Here is a 26,507-nt window from a genome sequence, read left to right as displayed (position 1 = left end):
TGGGGCTTTTCAGACCAGATGTGTCCAGCAGTTTAAGGGTGCAGCTCGCTCTGCTGGCCCTCACATCCGGTGCCTTCTCCACAGACGGAACTTTATGGAATTCTCAGGCGACATCTCTTTGGCTCGGCTCTCCTCTGCAGCAGCTGAGCGCAGTCAAGCTGAAGCCAGAGAGACGACGTGTCTCTGACCTGTTAATGCAGGGCTGTAAATCGTGAAGGAGATATATTCTGTACTTTATTAAAAGAAGAGGAGCAAACTAGTTGACCGCTGAACTCCAACTGCTCTGAGCTTTTAAACAGAAAAAAACGTTCCAAACACTTTTTTACGCCAACAATTTATCCCTAATGAGGCTTGGAAGAGAACAGACGTGAAGCCACATCTAAAAACACCCAGACCTCTCTTTCTTCACCACACGCTCATTCCTCTACTCTTTCAGACTTCTTTATGACCTCTGCTCAAAAAGACGAAGTTAAAAGCCACAGTTTCCTACCCAACTCCTCCCAAGCACAATCCGAGATGTAGGGCATGAAACTAATAATGGCTGCATGTCCCGTTTAAACACACAGAGCAGCCGGGTTTTCCATTTTCTCACTACCCGCAATGCATTGTCTTCCACTGTTTTCCACTGCAAGATCCTTCAAAACAATAGTTTTTTAACCCTTCGATGCACGGTGGTCACTGTCAGAATCCTAGAAATCTAATTTCTTCTTATTTCTTGCTTTGTAATCGTGTTTAAAGAGGAAATCTCTGCAATTTCTGAACATTTGAAATGCTTTCTGGCAACAACTAAAAATGTAGCGCACAGGAAGCGATGTAAAAACTGTAGTTTCTGTCTCTGGCTTTAAATTTACACATTTTTTTAAGTGGGAAATGTAAAGAAAATAGTTTCCGATGTTTCTGACAACTAGGTAGGAGTGTCTTATAGAGTGTCTAATAGAGTGTTTAAAAACTCCAGCAGCAGTTCTGTGTCTGATCCACTTGTATCAGAACAACACACTTAATTACACTAATCACCACCATGTCAGCCTCACTGCAGTGCTAAGAATGACCCAACACCCAAGTAATAGCTGCACTGTGGGGTCTATCCTGTGAGGTTCAGACCATTGAAGAAATGGGTGAGAATATTATATAATAATATAAGTATGCAGAGAAACAGATTACACATAATTACAGTTTACCTGCACAACTACAGAGAGCTCAGTTGTATGCTCAAACTGGAAAATAGGTGGATAACGGATAATAGGTGTGGAAATAAGTGTTTTGCTTGATTGGTGTATGTGTTTATTTGATGTTTTGCACCCAATCAAGGAAACTTTGACGCCTGGTACCCAGCATTCCTTAATTTGGGAGGGGACACAATATTATCATTATAATGGTATTAATGGTATGTATTTGTTCTACATTTTGACAGTATTTTATAAATGCACAAATTTAAAAAAACAATAAACTTAAAACCACTGAATATCACACAGCATTTTATTTACATTACCATGCATTGAAATTTAAATACTCTTCCACATGATCTGTGCAAGATCTCGTATAGTTTAGGTTTGAAATATGTCCAATATAAGTAAACAGACATTTTAAAAAGTGAGAGATATTCACATTGGTTTGAAAAATTTCCGAGAAAAGCCATACTTATTCAGGATTCAGGGAACTAAAGGTTTCTATTGCTGTTTTTGTTGCTTGCTCCTTTTTACAAAATGTTCCCGTTCCCTGCTCTTAAGCTCTGCCTTTAGCAGTTCCACAATTAGCCCTCTGTCAGTGTCTGGAAACATCATTAGTGAGGCCTGGAGACAGGTTTTGTTTGGACGAAGGAAAACTGATTGGTGCCTTCTGGAGTGAGTAACTGCTTTTGCCCTAAAAACATATTATGGATGGACAAGCAGTTTTGCCTAAAATACCAATTCCAGCTAAACCAGATGCTCAACTGGCCTGAAGTAGAGAGCAAAGTGTTGCTGTAGTTGCTCCTCCTGGCTCAGCATTAGGGGTGGGCGATATGGCCCTAAAATAATATCACAATATTTCATGGTAATATCGTGATAACGATACTCTTGCCGATATGACAAAAAAAATAAAAAATAAACTACTGCAACAAAACAAAACTTACATTTTATTATTGTATAGGATATGATATTGCACACCTCTAACTGAGATGTTAAAAAAATACAAGAATTTTAGCAGATTTGTAACAGAACTCCAAACATGTCCATATATATCCAGGATTAAAGTAAAATGAATGATACTGGACAGATATAATCTGTCTCTAGTAGATATATAATAGGAAATGAGAAATGTATGAAATTTTCTTTTGCTTAAACAGCAAAAAAGTAGAACCCTGATGTGATAATTAGGGGTGAGTGTTATGGCACGATATTTCAGGGTATAATATCGTTTACGATATTCAAAAATGTTGGCGATATTATCGCGTGCGATACGATATGGCACACCCTAACTCAGCATGCTGCTACCTGCACCATATTTCTTTGGGGAAGCAGGTAGGATAATGGATGAAAGAACATTGAATGCTGCGGCGTATTCTGCGAACAACATAGCTCATCACTTGTCAACCCCCAAGTGACCTCCTGGAATACCAATGCAACCATTTAAAACTATATAAACTATATAAACCACTATATTACTATAAATATAAATCTGTGTAAACGGTTATCTAAGCAAGAAGGAGTTTATATAGCATAATATATTGAAATGGACTTTCTAATCTAAGAAACTAGTTATTATCAGATCACTCATTCTTCTGTATCACTGCAGGAATATCTCTTAGACAGGCTTTAAATAGCAAACATTTAGATAACTTAAATTCCTTGTATTATTTAATGCCTCTTGAATGACAGTAAAATAAAAATAAAATCATCAGGTATTTTATCTTGAGTAACGTGTCCAATATTGGCAACAAGCAACATTCCAGACTTGATCCACTTGTGGTTTCTATAAAAACCCCTTGATTTATGAATTCTTGTAAATTCATAAATCACTTATATGAGGGTGAAGAAAAAACAGAACTGTTTACAAACATTTATTTTGAACAGTGTGCCATTGTAATTAAGAAAATCAACATTACCATAGATTCTCTTTTCAGGATGTGAAAAATGCACCTGGCCTGGGTTTCCAAAATTTGTCACTTTGATTTCACATCAGCATTTGCTTCTGTGTGCCGATGTCTACAGATTCAGACACATCAGTTCAAGTCCCGCCTTCACACCGCCGCTATTGGTCTATGTGTTCCTGTATTTATGTGCAACCATTGGTCAAACTGCTTCCATGGGTCATTGCAGCACTCAAAAACTCTCAATCTATATCTAATTATAATTCATTTATGGAGTGTATAGATAAAGTATTGGAATTGGTTCGATTCGGAAGTACTTTGCAATGGTCATAGTAATGCGTACCAATGTAACAAAAGTGGTTAAAGCACCAATGCTAACGATTTTTCTTTTTTTAAATTAAAAGTAGTGGTTGCAAAGAGCTCTCTAAATCCATACACTTATGAACTGTCACTTTAGCAGTCAGTTTAACAGTTTTTATTAGTATTTTACTTACAGTTAAGGCTGTTCATTAGGTTTGGTAAATGAATAAATATAATGTAAATGTTTTTGTATCAGTGTTCATGTTCATAGTTGCATGGTTTTTGAGATATTTGATTCCCTTCTATGCAACTCGAAGCCTCACAGCCACAACATCCTAACCACTACAGACATCCATGTTCCCCCAGTGTCCTCTTTTATGAAAACCAAAACATGGCCACTCTACACAACATAAAAAAGTTCTTGAACTTCTTAAGTGGTCGCTCTAGACTGAGTCGACAGTGATAAGGCCAGCTTATCAAGTCCTGAAGAACTAGATATCAGGTTCTGATTGCCACTGTAAAGCTTTTCTGAGCTTGTGTAGTGTCTTGTTCATCTCTCGTCACTCCATGTTTGGAGTCTGGTCACGGTTCCCAGCGCTGATATCTTGCCATGCTGTTGTTGTTGTTGTTATTGTTGTTGCTGTTGGGGAGACGCAGCTGGTTTGTGGTAAGCTCTGTCATGTTTAAAGCAGCGTTTCAGACGGGAAGTGGTCTTATCCAAACTTCAAATCCTCCCTGCTTGCACTTTTTCAGCTTTCACAGGTTCAGTTCAGCAAGTTCTCAGCTTGATTTGGAAAATACATTGGGGCTATTTACGCTGTCATAATTGCACAGAGGCGACTTTGAAAGTTCATTTGTTTAGCAGATGTGGTAGACGATTTTCCAGCATTGCTTTAGACAGAGCTGTATATGTTTCATTTTGGTCAAATTCTGTCTCTGTGACATAAAACGGACTGTAAGAGGAGCGTCATAGTTTGTCTGTGTGTTTTCTCTTCAAGTGGGAAACTATATTTGGAATGCAGTTGATTTATGTCTCCCTGTCTTTGTTTTGGAGTGTTTTGCATTTCTTTTTGAGCGCCAGTCTTTTAGCGCCAGGGTTGCTGTTGAAGGCATGCAAAAATAACACGATAATGGCTTGAAATGTAATATCTGTTGCAGCAGTTCCAAAATATGATGTTATCAAAGCCAGTGGTTTAAAGTCATAAGTCTTAAGAAACTGATTGTACACTTGCATGAACAAATATGGCTCTAAATCAAATATTCCTGTTTTAAATCTGATTGGGGGTATTTGTGTAAAGGATGTTAACAGTGAGGTACGGGCATAAGAACAGTCCTGCCTGGGTTCAGCTCAAATCTGTTTGGGGTCAGTGACGGAGTGGGTGGGGTTTAGGTTCTTTTGGGGGTCTGGGGGAGGAGTGGATCGCGAGCCGGAGAGCTCTCTAGATAGCAGAAGTCTTGTCTCAAGGGAATGGACGGGAGAAAAAAAGGAAAGCGTTTATTTTAACAAGAACACAGTGGATCACTTTTCCCATAACCGATGCCAAGGTTTTAGGTTGTGGGGGGAAACAGACCCTTATACTAACCCTGTCATGTATAAATGGTAAATGAGCACAGGAAAACGGGATAAAAAAGTCTGAAAAGGCCATAAAGTTATGTGTGGGAGGCACACGTTTTTTGGCAGGTCACCAAATAGATAGGCTATTCATTTCCTTTCTATCCGGATCTGGACACCAACAATTTCCGCTGCAGTTCAAGCAAGTCAAAAACATCTTCATAATAGGATTATTAGCGCTAATGGTTTTATCACTGGCCTATCTGGTTGGTTCCCCCCATATGCTATGTATTTTTTTATTTTTTGTATGTATTATATCACTGGGCAGGCTGGGATTTAGTGGACTAATAGTTTACCCATCAGTGACTAAAGGACAGACATCATTACAACTGAAGAGCTTTATGAGACACTTATGTTCATTCTTTTGACCAGTGCTACTGCTCAAGCCTTTATTAGCTAAGATAAGAAAAGAGCAATTCACTGCCTCAACTGACTCGTCTTTGAGTCAGCAAAGCTTTCAAAATATCATGTGATATTTGATGAGTAATCTGCTGTTCATGAAAAGCCATCTGCTTTATAATTATAAAATACATTTTTTGGGCCACTTCAAGTCAGTAGAACAAACAAAATATTTTAATATGATTTAAAACTCTTATGTTATTTTGTGGACAGATGCTTTTGTATTTTTATTATTATTTTGTCATTCTTTAGTAAAATAAATGTATGTACCTGTTTTAGTGCTTCTTTTGTTTATGAACAGTTCTTGAAGAAGCACATTTCAATGTATTTTGTTGGCTTTCTTTGGAATGAAAAAAAAAATTAAAAACCTAAAAACTTCCCTGGTAATGACTGCAAACAAGCCATAGCCTTAACTAAACTGTTATCTAAGATTTCTTTAAGTATTCCTTTTTTTGTTTCACTCTAAAATTTTACAACATAAAATTAATATTAAGTAATAATTTGTATATATTTTATAAACATTTGCTTAAATGTTACATTTTATGCTTTTCAGAGAACAGTTGATCTTCTCTTCTGGTTAGCCAGCACTAGTCTGGATCACTTTACCTGTAAAATGCTTATTCCTACTATGCTAGTGGATGTGATAAAAAAAATAGCTGAGGCCAGCGAATCTTAGCTGAAGCTCATTGCTTACCTGTTCAAAAAAAACAAAACAAATTGTAGTCCTGAAGTCTTGTAGTCCTTCTGGGCTCAATCTATTTTAATATTTCCAATATTTACCCATGTTTTAATCAGCATTAGCATGTGTTTTAACATCCTGATTATTCTATGAGTTTGTCCAGAAAATATAATACATATTGGTCCTTTAACTTTTCAGAATAACAAATTTTGAACATGGGTGACCAAAAAAGCTACTTTATCCTAGAATGCTAACGCCGGGTGATTTTCACTCACACAATTTTTTTTTTTTTTATTGTGTTACTGCTGTCTGAGTTGTATAGGACTTTGGGTAGCTTCAGGGCGCTTATTTATGTCAATAATGTTATGGTTGGTTGGTTCCCTCCTTCCATCTGTGCTTTTTTTCAAGAGGCGTGCGTTAATAGAGAGTAACATATTTTATGGGCGTAATTTACCTGATGTTATTGTGTTTGTGTATTTAAATCAGGCGCTTACATGTCCCAGAAATGGGTGGACCAAAGTTCCCAGCAGCATTTTGTTTTTGTTAGGCTATTACCTGTTAAGGATTACCTGATTTTTCAATATTTTTTCATTCATTTTTAATTCATTCATTTTAATTCATTTTTTATTTATTTATGTGATGTTATATGTTGCAAAATTAAAGAAGGGTTCCAAAACGCGTCATACAGTGTAAACCCAACGTTGGTGATGATGTTACTAATTTTAATGTTAGTGTTCTAGGGTTAACACAGGTATGTGAAAGCACTTGACCTAACATTTTAACACATAAACTGAACGTTTAAGCGTAGCACCTCTTCTAGGAGTGTGTGAACATTTTAGTAGCTGTTAACTGCCCAGTCATCAAAACCACTGACTGTCACCTTAACTCAAACATCAATGAGTCTGACAAAATAATGAGGGGAATACAAATCATTCTTTCTGGGAAGTCTGTGATTCTCCAAACTAACCTGTAATGAGTGGTTGTGGGCTGTAGAGGAGAGGGTATTGTACAGTGCCTGAGGAGTTCATTGTGTCAGAGGGGATTTTCAGATGCATCGTCATGCTGTGTACTGCATGTGAGTGTGGATGCGTGGTGTAGATGCTTGTGTGCGGGGGTCGGAGGCTCGGGATGGCCGTGGTGCTGCTCCGTGTCCGTCTCCCACACCCACTCGTGGGCGACGCACACATTTCTCAACCCACAGGAAGCTGGAGGTCCTCCAGCTGTGTGTAAAGAAAGATCTGATACTGTTTTTTTAAATGTATTTCTGTTTTTTGTCTTTTCATTTTCTCCTCAAAGCTGTCGGGTTCTCCCGTGAGACTGTACACTAAGAGCGGTGGCTTTTTTAGGGGGCTAAAATGACCCCCTCCCCTTCCCAAGTCTCTTTCCCAAAACATTTCCCGCCTTTTGAGTCAGGGCAGAACATCACTGCCAGATGTCGAAGTAAAACAAACTGTAGTATATAAAGATAATCCCGCAGGAGACATGCAGCTACGGCGTAGTTTAGTGGAGTGTAAAAGATCATACACACACACACACACTCTCACACACACACACACACACACACACACACACACACACACACACACACACACACACTTCCAACAGCACATCCTCAGGCAGCGCTTTCTCATGAGGGAATTATGGGACGCAGTCGCTCGGTCACGTTTGAGTGTGTTGGTGATGGTGGGAAGGGTCAAGCAGGCAAGTGGTTCCCATCACTGCACACATACGCACATCGAGGGTCTTCAGAGCCGTGATGTACGCTGCGCTTCTGATTGCTGATTGGTGTCTCCTGTGTATGACCATCACCATACAGCCTGATATAAACACAGACGAGCTCTTGACCTCATGGCCCTTCACTGCTAACAAAAAGCACTCAGTCGAGAATCAGTTGTACACCGAGGCTGTCTTTGCATGGTACAACCATACTAAATAAAAAAAAAAAAATACAGTCTGTAAGATTTCGGTGAGCATGTGTAATTTCACTGAGCATCCAAAAACATATTTTAACTATTTATAAATCATGCATTGTTGTGCAGACTTTCCAGAGTGAATGAATCTGGTGATTTTAGCAATGATTTCTCTATAGTAGAATACCATGGTTTCCATGATTTTGCAATTTATAGGTATATGTTTGAGAAAAAATGAACATTGTTGTTTTATTCTAACTACAGACCAAATTTCCCCCAAATTTAGAGCATTTATTTGCAGAAAATGAGAAATGGCTGAAATAACAAAAAAGATGTATGCTCAGTTCTGTTTTCTTTGTTAAGTTTATGTTTATTTTGTGTTTGTTTACGTTATTAAAATTATTATTGTTTGCATTTGCGTCCGCCTCCACGTCCTCCCTGAACCCTCACCCGACATTCATAAAGTTTTAAGAGTTCAGAAATCACTATTCCAGGGAATAACCCTGGTTTTTAATTACAGTTTTTTATGTATCTTGGTATGTTCTCCTCCTTCTACTTCAACATAAGACTCTACCAGTTAAAATCTTTAATTTGTAGAGAACCTTTTTGCTTATGTAGTGGTGCTTTCAACTTTCACCATTGAGACCATTACATTTAAAGGGTAAATTCTTGCAGCATAATGCTATAATGCTGTTTTATGTGATTAAATGTTTCTGATATGATGAACTGGGCTTTATATAATGCAATAAAGATATGGGTATTTATATAGGTTTCTATTCCACTGTACACTATACACTCTGTTGTAGTACAGTGTCAGACAATAACTTTTAAAGCAAACCTCAAAGGCCACAGCCTCGCTTCTGAGAGCTTGCCAAGCCTCTGTGTGGCCTCAGTGTATGCCTGAAGGTTTATGGCAGCAGTGTTTTGTGAATATCTGGAAATCCATCTTACCGGTCAGCCATGGTGTTTCTCTTCAGATGGGAGCAGAGTGGACCTGCAAAAGACCCCATTCTGACACTGACGTCAATACATTCACACCAAAAATTCAGCCACACAGTTGGTCCTCAAATCTCTGCCAATATTCAACCACTACCGCAGCCCCCCCCCAACCCCCCCACCCCTGTCTCTTTTACTCTTGTCTGCTCTGTACTGAACTCTGTCTTTGTGTCTCTTTTGTTTCTTTTTTGCTTTCGCTGCCCTCTCTCTCACCGTCTCTCTTTCTCACTTTTGCATACTCTCTCTTTGTGTCTGTCCTGTATTCTCTCTCTCTCTCTTTCTCTCTCTCTCTCTCTCCCTCTCTCTCTCTGAAAGGAACCCATTCAGAGCTCCTTTCATTTGCCTGCCTTTGCCGCTTGGCAGTGAATTTACCACCTTATTCATTTGCTCTTTATCCAAACATTATTTCTCCCCTCCCCCTTTTTGCAACAGAGGGCTTCACAAGGAAATAGGAAAATGTGATAGATCTACAGCACCAGAAGTATCGGGATACATGGGACATCATTGTTTCTACTAAAATCAAGGATATTAAAAAGTGTACACTGCCTTTTTTTAAGTAACTGTCTCTACTGTTCAGTGAAAAAGACTTTCTAGTTGATTCTACTACATTAGATAATTAACTCTTGGTGCTTTAAAGAATTAGCATCAATTTGCAATGGCTGTAATTGGCCAGTGATGACCCATCATGACCCAAAAATGTAGCATAGGAATGTGATTGTAATGTGATTGGACAGTGATTACAACCACACCTCACAATTTCAGCATAAGACTGGGATTGGACAGTGATTACAACCACACACCCCAAATTTATTACAAAATTGTTGGTCTTCAGCTAGTCTGAATGGCTAAGGGTAAAGATACTATTCTTACCTTGGTAAAAAAAAAAAAAAAAAGTGCAGCAACTAATTTACGATCTTAGTTTACTGTGTTTTACCCTGACATTGGGATATATATCAGTGTTATCACAGGTCACATTATTTGTGTGTATATATGTATATGTATTATTGTCAGGAAAAATAATAAATGCAACATACATAGGGCTGCAAGGATAAGTCGATAAAATTGACAATGTTGATTATTTAAATTTGTGGACTACAAATTTCATTGTTGAAAATTAATCGTCATTAACAGTACAGGTCTATTATTGTGATACACATGCCCTAATTTCAGCCAGGACTGTGATTAGACAGTGATTAAGTGATTATAACACTGCCAAGTTTAGCTCGGGATTGTTATTGGATAGTAATAATACAGCCACATGTTTAGAAAGTTCTGCCTTTTAGTCACTAATGGAAAATAATATAGTAACATTTTTTGCGCATCATTGTTATGGTTGCTTTAAAATCTGGCGCAGAACTTTCTTCATGGTAATGATAATAACGGATCCTCATAATAATGATGTGCAGTTTCCCTACACGGCTCAGTGTTACACGATGCCGTCTCTACTGTAAGCATGACCCCAGAGCCTGGGTGCCCCCCAACTTCTCCCTTGTGTATCAGAGACCATGGGAAAGGAACTGAAGATTATTCTGGGAACATACACAGCATAACCCCCACCCCCCCCCCCCCCCCACACACACACACACACATCCCCAACCACACACACATACGCATAACCCCAAACAATTATAACACCACTTCTCCATCCCTCTGCCTCTGTTTTACCCCCCGCGAGGGACTGTTAGCATTTTATGAACTGACTGTGGAGCGGGAAAGTGTCCCAGAGTGACCTTTGTGAGAAATGTGTGGGAATCTCAATCCTTAATGCAGCTTTTACTCAAATTTAAAAGCTCATTAAACTCTTCTCCCACACAACAACAATGCACAGTGAGTGTATGTGTGTGTTCTGAATAAGAGTACTGTGGTGCATTTTACAAACTAGGTATTTCAGGGTTATTAAATAATGAGTATATTTAGTTCTGGAAAAAATTAAGAGTCCACTTCAGTTTCTGAATCAGTTTCTCTGATTTTGCTATTTATAGGTATATGTTTGAGTAAAATGAACAACATATGAACAACTATGTACAACATTTCTCCAAAATTCCAAATAAAAATATTGTAATTTAGAGCATTTATAAGTCGTCTGTGAGCTGATGTATCGGAACCGAGTCGCTGCGCTTTTCTTCTATACTGTGATGCTACACAGCAATGCTACATCAGCAGCAGTTAAAAAATATATTATAAAGAGGCTGTGGCCAACTTCATGACTTAATGTATCAGAAGAGACATGTCTTTACCTTCCTGGTGTTGGGGCATCACTAGTGATAGGGCAAGTCCTCATTCGTGGGTTTGGTAATTGGCCGTGTAAATTGGGAGAAAATTGGATAAAACTGGGAAATAAAATTTGAAAATGCGTTATATGCATTACAATCATAATTCATAAGGCAGAATAAACATGGCTATAATGTGTTATGGATTTTTATAAATATATACAACCATGTTTGTAGTGCTTTATGAGTGCATTATGATGTGTTATGAGTGTGTTTATAGAGCCTAATAGACAAACCTTATATAGAACGTGTTACCATGTTTATCTGCTACACAAAGTCCAAGTCTCTAATAGCAATGCTTCTCTACAAGGACTAGATATTTGTCAGCTAAATGCATTCAGGATAATCATTACATGTATTTGTCTAGATGTTTGTGGACAACCTTTATAATGAAAGCATGTATATTTAAACATAGCAAACTATATTATAGTAAACTAAACTATATTACAGATACTAAGAATAAAATGGAAAATAGCAAACATACTAGTAGCTATTACAAGTATTGTAATGCTGTATTGACATTTTTATCTCAGTACTCAGAGCTGTTAGTAATAGGTGATTCCCCTCTGTACAGCAGAACATGTGCAGTAAATTATCAGTGCTTCACCACAGCACTCAGCAGTTACTCACTGCTATAGGGAACACTGGGTTTTGTGCACAGGACGTTTACGAAACTGGTTTTGTATCTGTTATTTATTAGGACGTTTAAAATGTAGACTCTGAGTCAGCTGTTAGTCACTGGTTGGTCTTCAGAAATCATTTAGGAGGAAAAAAATAGCTCCCTACAGCTGGCAGTACCTTTACGAGTTTAGAACATTTTTGTGATGTAATGTTTCTCAATGTTTCACCAACTCATTTCTCAAATGTTTCACCAACTCCTTCTCCTCCGTTCAACTCCTCCGCCTCCGCCTCATACTCTGTTCTTCCGCCCTCGCTGCCTTTCCCACCCTGGACTGTTTTTTTTTTGCATCCTGGACTGTGATCTGGCTTTAACTGCTTCCAGACGTCAACACACACACAACACACACACACACACCCCACTTCTGATTGCTCCATCCCTGTCCACCCACAACAATCACCCCCATTACTTCCTCACGCTATCATTCTCTCTCCATCTCGCTCCCTTACATTTTCATTCTTTCTCCATCTTTAATCCTCTCTATATCATTCTCTTTCTTTAGCTCTTTTATTGTTTCTTCTTTGTTTATCATTCTATTACTTCTTATCTATTTTTCAATCTCTTGCTCTCCAACACTCTCTATTTTCATGCTTTTTCTCCTCCATTACTGTTAATAATCTGTTGTCTGTCTCTGTTTCTTTCTTACTCTTTATCTATTATTGTCTTTCTCGTCCTTTATTTCTATTTCTTTCTTATTTTTTCCTCTTTATCATTATCTCTCATTCTCTGTCATTCTCTCTCTCTTTTATTTATAAGTTCTTTCTATCCTGCTCTCTCTTATTACTACCTCTCTGTATCATTCTTTCTAACTAGTTTTCTCTCTCCTTTCATTCTACCACTCTGCCTACTCTCTCACTCTATCTCTTTCGTCCTTAAATTATCTAATTTCTCATGTTCTGTTTCAGTCTTGTTGTCCTTTATTCTTTAAATACTCTCATCCTACAGTCTTTTATCCTACAGGCTCTGGTTTTCTTTCCTGCTGTCCAAATCGTTTTTTCTGTCTTTCTTTTTTATCACTCTCTTATTTACTCTCACTCTCATTTCTTTTCTCCCGACTTCCTTTTTTTGCAGCTAGTATTTTTTCCATTTAGTCCACCACTCTACCTACTATCTATTTCTCACTTATTACTTCCTCTCACTATCATTCTTCTATTGCATTCTCTCTTTTTATTCTGTCGGTCATTTACTCGGCCATTAACTCTTTCTCTCTCTCTCTCTCTCTCTCTCTCTCTCTCTCTCTCTTTTTCTCACTGTCTCTCCTTCTCGGTCTCCCTCCCTCCCTCCTCCCTCAGTGTTTGTTTACAGACAGTCTCATCCTTCGTTGTGATTGGTCTGTAGAGTTTTGGGTGTCTGTCCCCTTTGACCCCAGTGACTGACCTTTAAAGCTTGTAGAGCAGGAGCAGGGTCACTGGCTTCCCTCTAATTAGCCGTTTGCACCAAACACTGGTGTTTATTTCTGCAGAGCGGTGATGAGAGAGCTGCTCAGGCTTCTGCTGGATGGCTGCTGGGCTTATCAGGAATGAAGGAAGCTGCTTCTTCAGTTAGTGTCCTGTGTGGACAGATGAATGGTCAGTGAGAAGGTGCTGAATCTTCACAACTTCATAAAATATCCAGTGAAGAGCCTGTCCCTTGGTTCTCCACTGCCTGCAGTGTTTCACGTCTGATAAAGGGAATGTGTTCCTGAATATTATTAGTATATTATGATTGCTATTATTAAAAGTAGTAGTTTGTCATTGTTGTTTACTGAGGTACTAAGGCCAATGAGGCCATAACATTAAAACCACTGATTATTTTAATAGATTGTGCTATCTGTTGTGTTAACTGACTAGTTCCTTTCTTAGACCAGTAACAGCACATTATTGTCTATTCTGTAACAGACTGTTATCCAGTGTAGTGATTTAGGAATGGGGGAAATGTGTTCCCCTCCTGGTGAGAATTCTGCCTGCTAAATTCTTTCTAGTTTTGAAAAGACCACGTAGGGGACTATTGCAATAATCAATCCTGATAAAGGAAATAAAGGTCTGAATTAGACTGAAAGGTCTTGTTTAATCAAATGATCTCTCATCTTGGTGATATGGAATTAATGGGCTTGAGCTTGGGCTTTTGCTTAGTGTGGTGTATTATACTGTAAGTTAGAACTAGCTAATCTAGCTTAAATTTATAAGTTATGATCAGCTAACATAGCTTTAATTTACTAGCTAACCTGGCTTGAATGTATAAGTTATGAGTAGCTCACCTAACTTTAATTTATAAGTCATAACTGGCTAACCTATCTTTAATTTAACTAGCTAACCTAGCTTTCATTTATAAGTTATAAATTAACCAGCTTACCATGATTTATGTTAACTAAGTTAGTAAGCTAACCTGGCTTTAATGTATACGTTATAACAAGCCAACCTTGCTATAAGTTAACTAGTTAGCTAACCTAGCTTTAATTTATATGTTATAACAAGCTAACCTTGCTTTAAGTTAAGTAGTTAGCTAACCTAGCTTTAATTTCTAAGTTTTAACCAGCTAACCTAGTTTTATTTTTTAAGTTATGACTAGCTAACCTAGCTTTAATTTATATGGCATAACTAGCTAACCTAGCTTTAATTTCTAAGTTATTACTAGCTAACCTTTCTTTAAGTTAACTAGTTAGCTAACCTAGCTTTAATTTCTAAGTTTTAACCAGCTAACCTAGTTTTATTTTTTAAGTTATGACTAGCTAACCTAGCTTTAATTTATATGGCATAACTAGCTAACCTAGCTTTAATTTATAAGTTATTACTAGCTAACCTTTCTTTAAGTTAACTAGTTAGCTAACCTAGCTTTAATTTCTAAGTTTTAACCAGCTAACCTAGTTTTATTTTTTTAAGTTATGACTAGCTAACCTAGCTTTAATTAATAAGTTATAACAAGCTAACCTAGCTTTAATTTATAAGTTATTACTAGCTAACCTTTCTTTAAGTTAACTAATTAGCTAACCTAGCTTTAATTTATAAGTTTTAACTAGCTAACCTAGTTTTATTTTTTAAGTTATGACTAGCTAACCTAACTTTAATTTATAAGTTATTACTAGCTAACCTTTCTTTAAGTTAACTAGTTAGCTAACCTAGCTTTAATTTCTAAGTTTTAACTAGCTAACCTAGTTTTATTTTTTAAGTTATGACTAGCTAACCTAGCTTTAATTTATACGTTATAACAAGCTAACCTTGTTTTAAGTTAACTAGTTAGCTAACCTAGCTTTAATTTCTACGTTTTAACCAGCTAACCTAGTTTTATTTTTTAAGTTATGACTAGCTAACCTAGCTTTAATTTATATGTCATAATTAGCTAACCTAGCTTTAATTCACATGGCATAACTAGCCAAACTAGACAAAACACTACTATGAAATGATTCTGGTGATTAGTGTAAAACAGTAACGTTAAGGGTATTATTTTCATGTTTTATTATTGTATTTCACTTAGACCTCACTGGGTAATGTTTAATGTTGTTGACCTGGGATTTTTGTGTAGATTTCTACACTATGTCCACAGTGTGTCACTCCTAGAGTGAGAAGCATTCTGGAATATTTTTGAGGTTCGAAAGGGGGGTGAGATCGCTGAGTGTATTGTTTGGTATGCCAGTACGTGCCAAAGACCCATGAGAGATGAAGAACAATGCAGCAGTAACGAAGTGTGTGAAGCTCTGCTCTGTGTGTGTGCAGTGGAGCATGGCCAGGACCGACCGTTCCCTCCAGTTCTGTGTGTACTCACTCTCTGCATCGATCAACACAGCACTGTATCAGGCGGCTAATGATAAAAAGAAGGCAGATTGGAGTTCAGTTTCTGAGGCTGCTGGTTAATTTGCTGTTCAATTCATTGCTCAGCTCTGGAGCAAAGAGTTCTGCTCAGATTCTGTTTAGATCAGCTGCTCCTCAGTGATTTGGCTTTTCAGACCCTTAATTTCTTTTTTGTGGATGTTATTCTTGGATGATTCTTGGTAGAAGCTGATGATCGCTGTTTTTCTCTCACTGTCCACAGAATAAGGACCATCCACCACCGGCGGGACATCATGAAGGGAGCCCGTGTCAGCTTTTTCCCACTGATCAACTTCATAACAGGTAACAGATTGGACTGAAATATAAGTGATGCAAGAGTTACCAACTCCTGAAAATCAGCTACTTTAACTTCACTAACCTCCATACACTCCAGACATACATATTAGTTTAGGTTTCTTCAGATTTTTACTGTGTAAGCATTCCAATATACAATACCAGTCAAAAGTTTGGATTTGACTGTTTTGGTTAATTTTTTACTTATTTTCTACATTGTAGATTAATATTAAAGACATGACAACAATTAAGGGACACATATGGAATTACGTAGTAAACAATAAAAAAAGTAGTGGCATCCACAAGTCACTGATCTAAACCTGATCAACTGAGATGGTGATTTGTGAGGAGCTGGAGCAGCAACTATTGTTCTCTTGTTCAGCACCTCCAGAAACTCCTTCAACACGCTAAGATTCCAGGTGACTATTTCAGGTACCAAGAGTGTGCAGATCTGTCCTCAAAGCTTAATGTGCTGCTTAGAAGAAACTAAAGTATAAAACACATTCTGTTTTTTAAAACGTTTTGTTTAAAGTATGTGTTCCTGTATAGCTTTAGTATAGTCTCCAATACTAAATTTCTAATGACTGGTACTGTAGGTCTATTTCAACTGTACAGCATTAGTCACTCTATTTAAATCATGAGTACATTGAGGGTAACCAATATTTACCAAGTAATTGAAAGAGATAATACATAGTACATAGAAATTAAATAAAAAATTATATATGTAATTTATATAAAAATGCAATAAAATACAAAAAAATGAAGATAAATATAAATATAATAGTTACATTCAAGAGATGAAATCTGTTATATGCAAAACACAAAAATTGTGAAAATAATAAAAAGTAAAAGAGCAACAGTATAAATAATAAAAAGTATAAATAAAGAGTGAAACAAAATATAACAATAACAGCAAACTATTAAGTAGTAAAAAGCAGTAACAAAGAATGGTAAATGAGAATTATATTAAATATAAATACAGCTAAAATCATATGACATTTTAACAAATGATTATAAAAAATAATAACAAATAACAGTCGCAGGTTGTGTGGAGCTGGTTAGAGATTAGTAGTTTAAAATGACTGAGAACAGAGTGTTGTCTTTCCTGTAGTGAGTTCCAGCTCACTTGTGCACTGAAGCCAAAAACAGATACTCTAGAAATCAATGATTGTTGTTGTGATATATGGTAACATATTGGCTGTTTTAAAGATAAAAGAAACCACCTGTAGATATTATCAGATGTAGGTGGAGTACCTTAGTACCAACACACCAATAATAACTTGAGTAGGAGTGAAAAAGCACCAGGTCAAAAAGTACCTCACGAGAAGCAAAAACTAACTAACGTCAGATCAGCAGTAGATTAATCCACAATAGACACTGGAATCTAAGGCAGAAATAAAAACTCAATTCTGTTTATAATTCTATGATCATTTATCTATTTAAGATCATGTAAAATGTAAGTTCAGGGGAGGGCTTGGGAATGCCGAATGCTGTATAAATGGTAAGGTGTTATCTTGTGAGTGAGGTTACACACTGACCAGTGTGCTCATGGCAAGGCAACATAAATTACTGGAGATTCTACTTCTAATTTTAAAGCCATTAACATTCCTCAGTCAACAGTGCATGTGAACCGGGCATATGCCATTGAAGGCATTTCCACCCTAAGTAATGTAATAGGCATGTAATAGGCATTGATGAATTGATGATGTTAAATGTTATATACAACAACAATGATAACAATGGTTGTAATATCTGTGTTGGCTACAGCTCTCCTGCTGTTATGCTCTATGGGTTCTGCACTGGAGCTGAACCCCACCCTCAAAGAGATCATCCTCACCCCTAACTCCTCCTTCAGCATCACCTGTTCTGGGTGGGCACCGGTCAGCTGGCACTTTAAACGAGAGGAAAAGATCCCAGAGTTCCGTACAGAGAACCGGACCACCACCTCCAGCATTCTGTATCTGGAGAATGTGACGTGGAAGCACACAGGAGTGTATGCGTGCTTTGAGAATGGGACTGATTCAGAAGAGAGGGAGGTGGCCATCTATGTGCCTGGTGAGAAACAAGAATTACACTTTCTGCAGATGTATGAATACATGTAATATGTATAATAAATACACTCATCATCAAAAAATAGTCCCAGAAGGAAGTGTCAGGTTGCAATGCTGTTTAAAAGAAAGATGAAGATCACCTGGAAACAGAAATGATGACAAATTTAGTGTGAAAAGGGCTTTTCACACTTAATTGAGCTACACATCCAGAAGTAGCATATGTGTAATACAACACGCAAGATGTCTCAACATTAAGACATTGGAATCTCAGACAGAAATAAAAACTCACTTCTAATGTAGCTATGCTTAAGATCATGATTGCTTCAAAAATTCATGAAATATTGTCTTTTGATACATTTATATGCCAAAATGATGTCCTCTGATAATCCATCTCATGCAACTTAGACATTTCCTGCAGATTTTCCGGTGTGAAAATGCACCCAATAGCATCACTCACATTTTCAGTCAAGGATAGGTCTGGCAATGTGGCCATGATATAGTATCTGAGACTTCAAGGCATCTCTTAAGATGCCAGCAGTATGTGGACGAGCATGGTCCTGCTGTAATAGTGGACTGGAGTGTGCTTTTAGAGATGTAAGGGCCACTGGATGTTAAAATAATATTGGGCTGTAAATGTGTGTGTAATCAAGACCAAAGGTGCTCTGAAAATGTACGAAATTGCAATTCTCAACATTATATCAGGCATCCCGAAGGTGTGATATGTGACTCCTCACCGAAGATGATCCTGCTTTTCTCCATGACAGGTCAATCCATGACAGTCTGGCACGACTACCCACCAAGTTTCACTTCTTTCATTTAATTTCTTCTGGGTGCAACTATTTTTTTGATGATGAGTATAAGTTCAAGTGTACCTGTATTTGGTTTTATATGATTAATAACAATGATTCCACTCTAAAGTGTGCCTTTATTACTGTAACTTGTTATCGGCAAACTACTGAATACTAAATGTACAAGTTTATTTCCAACATACTGACATCATTTGTGACATCACATATCCATGTGCTCCCCCTTGTCAGACCCAGATGTGTGGTTTTTGGAGAACGAGTATTACATGGTAACTAAGACTAAACAGGAAGCAACCATCCCATGCCTTGTGACGGACCCCCGGATAAATGTGACCCTCCATGACAGAGAGACGGAAAGCCTGGTGAGCGGCAAGTATTCGCCCACCGTAGGGTACACCGCCCTGCTGGACGACCAGACGTATAAATGCAGAGGAGAACTGAACGGAGAAGAGAAATGGTCTGCACTCTACTACGTCTTCAGCATCTTAGGTATGTGGACAAGAGAGACTAAAGCACTTAGAAATACATAATAAGAAATGCATGGGGTACTGTTGTAGTTTTAATTTTATGATGTTTTTCTCTTTATTTTGTTCACTCTCTCTCTTTTATTCACTGACAAATATACACCTTTAGTTGTGTCACTAAAAAAGCTATTTTATAAAAGTGGGTTCGTATCTTAAATATTTTTTGAAGTTCTATGTTAAAGTTTGAGTCCCCTTATCCAAATTACCCATTTTGTCTTTTGTCTTTATTCATTAAAAAGTAGTAAACACGAACATAACACTCAACAAACCCTAATATACAGTTTCCTCCCTTTCAGAACTAACTATCTAGTAACTAACTAAATAACTAAATTAATAAAATATAATTGGGGTGGTCAGTGGCCTGAGCCTGGCTGATGAAAACCGCCCAGCATTAAGCTGTGCATCAGTTGAACTGTATTCTCTGGAAGGATGATACTCCAGCTAGTGAGGGTGTCACAAAATCTTGCAAGATTAAAACTGCATAATATTTCTCATCGGGTATTAAATGTGTCTTGTGAGCCTTATATTTAGGTAATCAAAACAAATGTTTGATCATTTTGTGAGGCAAACAGCAGCACTGGTCTCATGTTTCTGCCTCCATATTCTTGCCTTAGTAGTTTAAACTGCAGAGTGACGCAGAATCTTGAACACACGCCGAGGCAACACGTTAAAATTCTGTCATAGGTTGCCAGGTCTGTATATAACCCTCAAGAAGGGTTTCCAGTTGAATACAGAACCCTTACTGGGGGATTCTGACAACAGTAACTACTATTATCTAATAGTATTACTACAGTTATAGCATATTCTTCTGTATTCTACTGCATATGATAAATCATACATATTTCAGAATTAAAATAGTTAAAATTGATAAACATCAATTACAAGCTGATTACTTAAAAAAAATCATAGTTCATCTGCAGAGTTTCAGAGTTTGTGTTTCAATCAAATAAAATATTTTTACAGTCATATATTTCAACTTTTAAGTGATTTAAATATGTATTGGTAAAATCTGGTCTCATTCTCATGAAGCCAATATCGTGAGATGAGTGTGTCATCACACCCCTACTAGCTAGTACTTTTAGGATAGATTGAGGAGTTACAGATGAGGTGGGATGGTGGAGTGGTGTATTTTCTAACAACACAGAAGTAGTGTTGGCTTATATTTTATTAAACTTGGCCAATTGGACACACTGATTAATGAATGGAGAAATAAACAAACAGATTTTTTTGTGATCCTTTTGCCCTCCCCTGAGGACAATTCCTAACCCCTCACTGCTGAGAAGGAGAAGATGCCATGAAACCATTTCCAAAACATGGAAAAATGTGAACATAAAGTTCAATAACAAAGTCGTTCCTTTAATGATCTTTTTAGTACTACTACGCACTGCTCTTGTGAAACATTTCTCTTCAGTATACTCACTTTAATATTCAGCTATAGCACACAGCAGGTCATGAGCGACTCCCAGTCCCAGTGAAAGAAACCCCATGACATGCAGACAGCTCCACATGTGCTCCACATCTGTCTGCTTTGCTTCTTCTCACTTCTTTTGTATTAATTTCCCCTCCCTTTCATAAACAGATGATTTGTAACACTCTGTGTTAAAACAATGCTTGTATTGTGTGTGTAAGTGTGTTTATCTGTCTCTTGTGCACATGGCCGCAGTTCCTGAAGTGCTCGACTTCCACATCAATGCCTCAAAGACTGTGCTGAAACAGGGTGAGCCGCTAAGCATTAACTGCACCGCCAACGGAGTGGAGCTGGTCTACTTCTCCTGGGACTTCCCAAACAAAGATGTGAGTGGGCTGAAAATAAACCTCCTCGTCTTCTTTTTCCGTTTCGTGTCAGCTGTGAGACCCCTCCAGAGGAGCTCCAGCAGCCCAAATTACCTCAAGATGGGCCGCCGCACCTAGCGCATGAGTCTCTTATGAACAACACATTTTTATTAAAGTATTAAATCTGCTGGCGAGAAAGAGAAGGAGAGAAAGAGGACTAGAGAGTGGAGGAGGCGTTTCTGCTGAGCAGGCACATATTTATTATGAATAATAACGTGAAACACAACAGGAAGAAAGAGAAAATGAGGGCAAAGATGTATTAAAATGTTTTTGATCTCTATTACCCACCCACGGATAACTTAAAGGCAAAAGGCAGGTCGAGATCAAAAGATCCAAACAAACCAAGCAGACAAAACAAAGTGCAAACCAAACTGGAGAAAATAAGAACAAACTGAGATCAGTAACCAGAGAGGTATGAGAAATGCAAATATAATGGTTGTCAATACTTCACAAAGTGAAAGCACAGCCACACAGGTTTATTTACACCAAAGAGTAAAGAGTCACAGGTATGTAGAATCAGTATATAGGAGAAGATGAACTGATTGTATGACTGAGACACTGAATGTGACAGAGTCTTTCAGAGGGATTTCGAGAAATGTAGTGAAAGGATTGGATGGAGGCAGGAGTGACACTGTAAGGGAAAGTCAGGACACAAACCACAAATGTAAAAAAAGATATATATATAATAAAATAAAGTGTATGTATATTGTATGTTACATAAATATTTTTTTGTAACTTTAAATCAATAATTTGTTAAACATGTTTATAAAAAAATACCTCTATTTTCTTTTTGCCTACCTTTTGCCTACTGTTCTTTTTACATACCTCTGTAAAACAGTAGAGATGGCACAATAACACAGTGACTCTGTGATAGTTGAAGAGAACAGAAAAAAAGTTAAAGAACATATTGATTCTAACAATAGAATTGGATAGAATATGAATGTTCCTACTTTTTTTGGCCATGCAAACCGAGAGCTCTGAAACCCTAACACCCAGAGAAGTTACAGGCCAGCTGCTGACAGAGAGAAAATGCGGGGGCTTCCAATGAACAGCTAGAGTTTCTCATGTTTTCCTTGGCTGCTCTGAAGCCTGCTAGCAAAAGATGATGACAGGGATGTACAGGGATGTTTAAAAAGAGACACTATTTAAAAACATAATAATAGCATTTTATTTCATAGAAGAGGAAAAACCTAGTAATCCATATGTTTCTTTGGTCCACATGTTATATAATCTATTATGAATCGTTTTTAGGCAACATTGAACAGTATTCAATCAAAATATGATTGTTAATTAAAGTAGAACTTTTACATAAACAAATATTAGATGTATTCTTTAGTACCATTAGTGCTTAATACAGAGACTTTATCCATTTTTGTGCATATTTGAGCTGCTTATATGACAGAACCTTTTAAAAACCCCTTTTATATGTGTACATAATGTAAAATACAATTTTTTCATTCAGGGATAACAGATACAATAGAAACTCGCTTAAACGTATCATCATGTACTATAAGCTTACTAGACCCAAGACGAAGGAATGCCTACTCTTTTTTACTAAATTATTAAGGATTTCAGTGATCACAGAAAAAAAATAACCGTTTTTTTTGTCTTGTGCAGCCTCTGTTTTTATCCCAGGCTTTGTAGCACTGTCTCTCTGTCTGCTTTTAAAAGACAGTAATATAGTGAAAGAGGTCAGACTGTGGGTTGTACGTGAGGTGTAGATATTACTAATTTGATAAATGGCCAGTTTCTGTGCCCTGGGGAGCTCCACACTTTGAACTTGTAAACAGAAAAAGAAATTGCTGCCAGGAAGATTAAACATTTTTTTCCTGGAATGTGCCGAGCCTGGTGTTATAGATAACATCAATCAGGGTATGGATCATCTTTTTCTGTGATTACAAAAGATCCAGCTCTGTGGTGGCAGGGTCTTAATAGATAAAATCACTATAAGCATTAGACAGACATGTATGTGTATGCAAACTTAATCTGGTCAAGTTGGCTGAAATGTTTAAAATGCTTAGATTAAACCCAGTATAATGTAATATATATATATATATTTGTTTTTCACTTGATGGTTCAGACTGATGCTTTAATTGGTCTACAAGCATGATCAGCCTGACCAAGCAAGCCTACCAGAATGATCAAGCTAGACCAAAACCAAACAAAACAGCAGACTAGCCCATTTAAAACCAGTGGAAATAAATATTGATATCTATGCAGCTTTGTGTCTATAGCAGAGATCTCACTCATCTCGCAAGTTTCACGACTCTCGATATTTCCACAATATTTTAATAGTGGCTCACTGATGCCTGCAAATCATCTGCAAGGTCACGAAAATCAGGACACTGTAATTGTCATCCTTAAGCCTTTAGACTCTGTATGTAAGCCTGTGCATCAAGTTTTCACTCTTATAACTACACAACTGTAATACTTCTCATTAATTTCATACACCCTACAGTAGAACCCTGTGGACAATAATTGGGAAATAATTACCAATATTTCTTTGTGCAGAAATCAGAATCATAAACCATATCATCATGAGGGATTAAGGCTGAAATGAACCTCGCTGAAATTAGTTTTTGCATGGTGCTTTGTCTATTGTAGTGAGGTTCATTCAGAGGTACCTTTACGTGAAGAAGGATGTACAACCCCTGGCAAAAAGTATGGAATCACCAGTCTTGGATGAGCACTCCTTCAGACATTTCATTCTGTAAAACAAACTCTGATCAAAAACATGATACAATAATAAGGTCATTCCAAAGTGCAACTTGTTGGCTTTCAGGAACACTCAAAGAAATGAAGAAAAAACATTGTGGAAGTCAGTGAATGTTACTTTTATTGACCAACCACAGGGAAAAAAATATGGAATCAATCAATTCTGAAGAAAAAAGTATGGAATCATGAAAAACAGATAAACAAAAGATGATTCAAAATACATCACTAGTATTTAGTTGCACCACCTTTGGCTTTTATAACGGCTTTCAGTCTCTGAGGCATGGACTTGATGAGTGACAAACAGTATTCTGCATCAATTTGGTGCCAACTCTCTTTGATAGCAGTTGCCAGATCAGCTTTGCAGGTCGGAGCCTTCTTGTGGACCATTTTTTTCAATTTCCACCACAGGTTTTCAATTGGGTTGAGATCTGGACTATTTGCAGGCCATGACATCGACTGAATGTGTCTTTCTCCAAGGAATGCCTTCACTGTTTTTGCCCTATGGCACGATGCATTGTCATCTTGGAAAATTATTTCATTATCTCCAAACATCTGTTCAATTGAAGGGATGAGAAAACTGTCCAAAATGTCAATGTAAACTTGTGCATTGATAGAAGAATTAACCACAGTCATCTCCCCAGTGCCTTTGCCTGACATGCAGCCCCATATCATCAAGGACTGTGGAAATTTGGTTGTTTTCTTCAGGCAGGCCTCTTCATAAATCTCACTGGAACGGCACCAAACAAAAGTTCCAGCATCATCACCTTGTCCAATGCAGATTCTTGACTCATCACTGAAGATAACTTTCATCCAGTCATCCACAGTCCATGATTGCCTCTCCTTAGCCCACTGCAGTCTTGTTCTTTTATGTTTAGGTGTCAATGATGGTTTTCTTTTAGCTTTCCTGTACTGAAATCCCATTTCCTTTAGGCGATTTCTTACGGTTCGGTCACATACATTGGCTCCAGCTTCTTCCCATTTATGCTTCATCTGTTTAGTTGTACTTTTTCGGTTTTCAAGACAAATGGCCTTAAGTTGCTTGTCTTGACGCTTTGATGTCTTTCTGGGTCTACCAGTACGCTTGGCTTTAACAACCATTCCATGCTGTTTGTATTTGGTCCATATCTTGGATACAGCTGACTGTGAACAGCCCACATCTTTAGCAACCATGCGTGAAGAGTTACCTTCTTCAAGAAGTTTCACAATCCTCTCTTTTGTTTCAAGAGACATTTCTCTTGTTGGAGCCATGGTTCTTGCCACTCTAATTCGTCCAGCAGCCCTCCAAGGTGTCATGACTGCAGGTGTTTTTAACTGCAGACTAACGAGCAGATCTAATCTGAGGCAGGTGTCCATTTAGGGAAAGGAAATTGACTGGGTGTGTCCTTATTTTCTACCTTCAATTTGAGTGATTCCATACTTTTTTCCTCAGAATTGAGTGATTCCATATTTTTTTCCCTGTGGTTGGTCAATAAAAGTAACATTCACTGACTTCCACAATGTTTTTTCTTCATTTCTTTGAGTGTTCCTGAAAGCCAACAAGTTGCACTTTGGAATGACCTTATTATTGTATCATGTTTTTGATCAGAGTTTGTTTTACAGAATGAAATGTCTGAAGGAGTGCTCATCCAAGACTGGTGATTCCATACTTTTTGCCAGGGGTTGTACATTATGTTCATTTCACAGTAAAAACACAGTGGAAACGGTTAGAAAGTGTAAAGGTCAAAAACAACGTCTGTTCAAAACAAAAACACCTGAAAGTTAGGTAGGATGGTAGGATGTAGACTGCTAGAAATGACTGCTGTTGTGTCTGGAAACTGGAAATTACGGTGTGCCCTGATGGTTATCAGAGAACATCAGTGCTGTGATTTCAGCCGTACTTCATGTATGATCAAAGCACCCAGCCTTTGTGTTTTCTATATATAGACATGAGAACAGCACATGTATTGTATGTTCCTCTGTGAAGGTTATAATGACATTGTGCTTTAATAGAAATGTCAGTGACCTCTAAATTCCCTTTGATGCTTTCATTCATATATCATTATTTCTGTTTTTTTTTAATGTTTAGATTAGATCTCCATTCTGACAATATTGAGAAAGATGGAGGTAAACAAATAAAACTGATAAAATGCCATTTTTAAAATGTAATTAGGTAAAGTTTTTGAGCAAAAAAGTTAGGACATACCCCACACATGCCTTAACTTAAAAGTTCAGATATTAAGATATTAAAAAGATTAGAACAATGACAGGTTTACAAAGGATTTTGGAGGAGCTTGTACTGAACTGAAGCATTAAGCATGTAATATAGATGAAAGTGTCAAAATTGGGTATAGTTAAATTTGCAAGATATACCCAAAATCAATTGGTTTTGGTGTGGCTATAATAGATACTATTATCCCACACAATGCACTTTAAAAATAAAGGGAGGACATACAAAGATCTTATAATTGCCACTTGCAATGACATAAAATATGTTTGCATATCATTAAACAACATGTTTTAATTATGAAAAAAACATATCTTGTAATCATGAGAAAGTATCTTGTAATAATGAGATGTCACATAAACAACTTGTAATTTTCTCATAACTACA

The 26,507-nt window shown here is 37.3% G+C and overlaps 1 protein-coding gene across 3 annotated transcripts in view; it reads left to right on the top strand.

The window, feature by feature from the left end:
* Positions 1–26,507, top strand: part of pdgfrb (platelet-derived growth factor receptor, beta polypeptide) — a 71,225-nt gene that overhangs the window by 14,896 nt on the left and 29,822 nt on the right. For 2 of the 3 annotated variants that reach the window (XM_022665586.2, XM_049474830.1), the window contains exons 2-5: positions 15,918–15,997; positions 17,756–18,043; positions 19,077–19,334; positions 21,033–21,163. In XM_022665586.2, the coding sequence (XP_022521307.2) occupies positions 15,949–15,997; positions 17,756–18,043; positions 19,077–19,334; positions 21,033–21,163 (726 nt within the window). In that variant the 5' untranslated portion in view covers positions 15,918–15,948. Of the gene's footprint in view, positions 1–13,228; positions 13,481–15,917; positions 15,998–17,755; positions 18,044–19,076; positions 19,335–21,032; positions 21,164–26,507 lie in introns of those variants that run through there. The other variant, XM_049474832.1, reaches the window with a different exon arrangement.

The sequence above is a fragment of the Astyanax mexicanus genome, chromosome 2 (genome assembly GCF_023375975.1).
Source record: "Astyanax mexicanus isolate ESR-SI-001 chromosome 2, AstMex3_surface, whole genome shotgun sequence".
Classification (NCBI taxonomy): domain Eukaryota; kingdom Metazoa; phylum Chordata; class Actinopteri; order Characiformes; family Acestrorhamphidae; genus Astyanax; species Astyanax mexicanus.
This window is presented reverse-complemented; position numbering and strand designations above follow the sequence as displayed.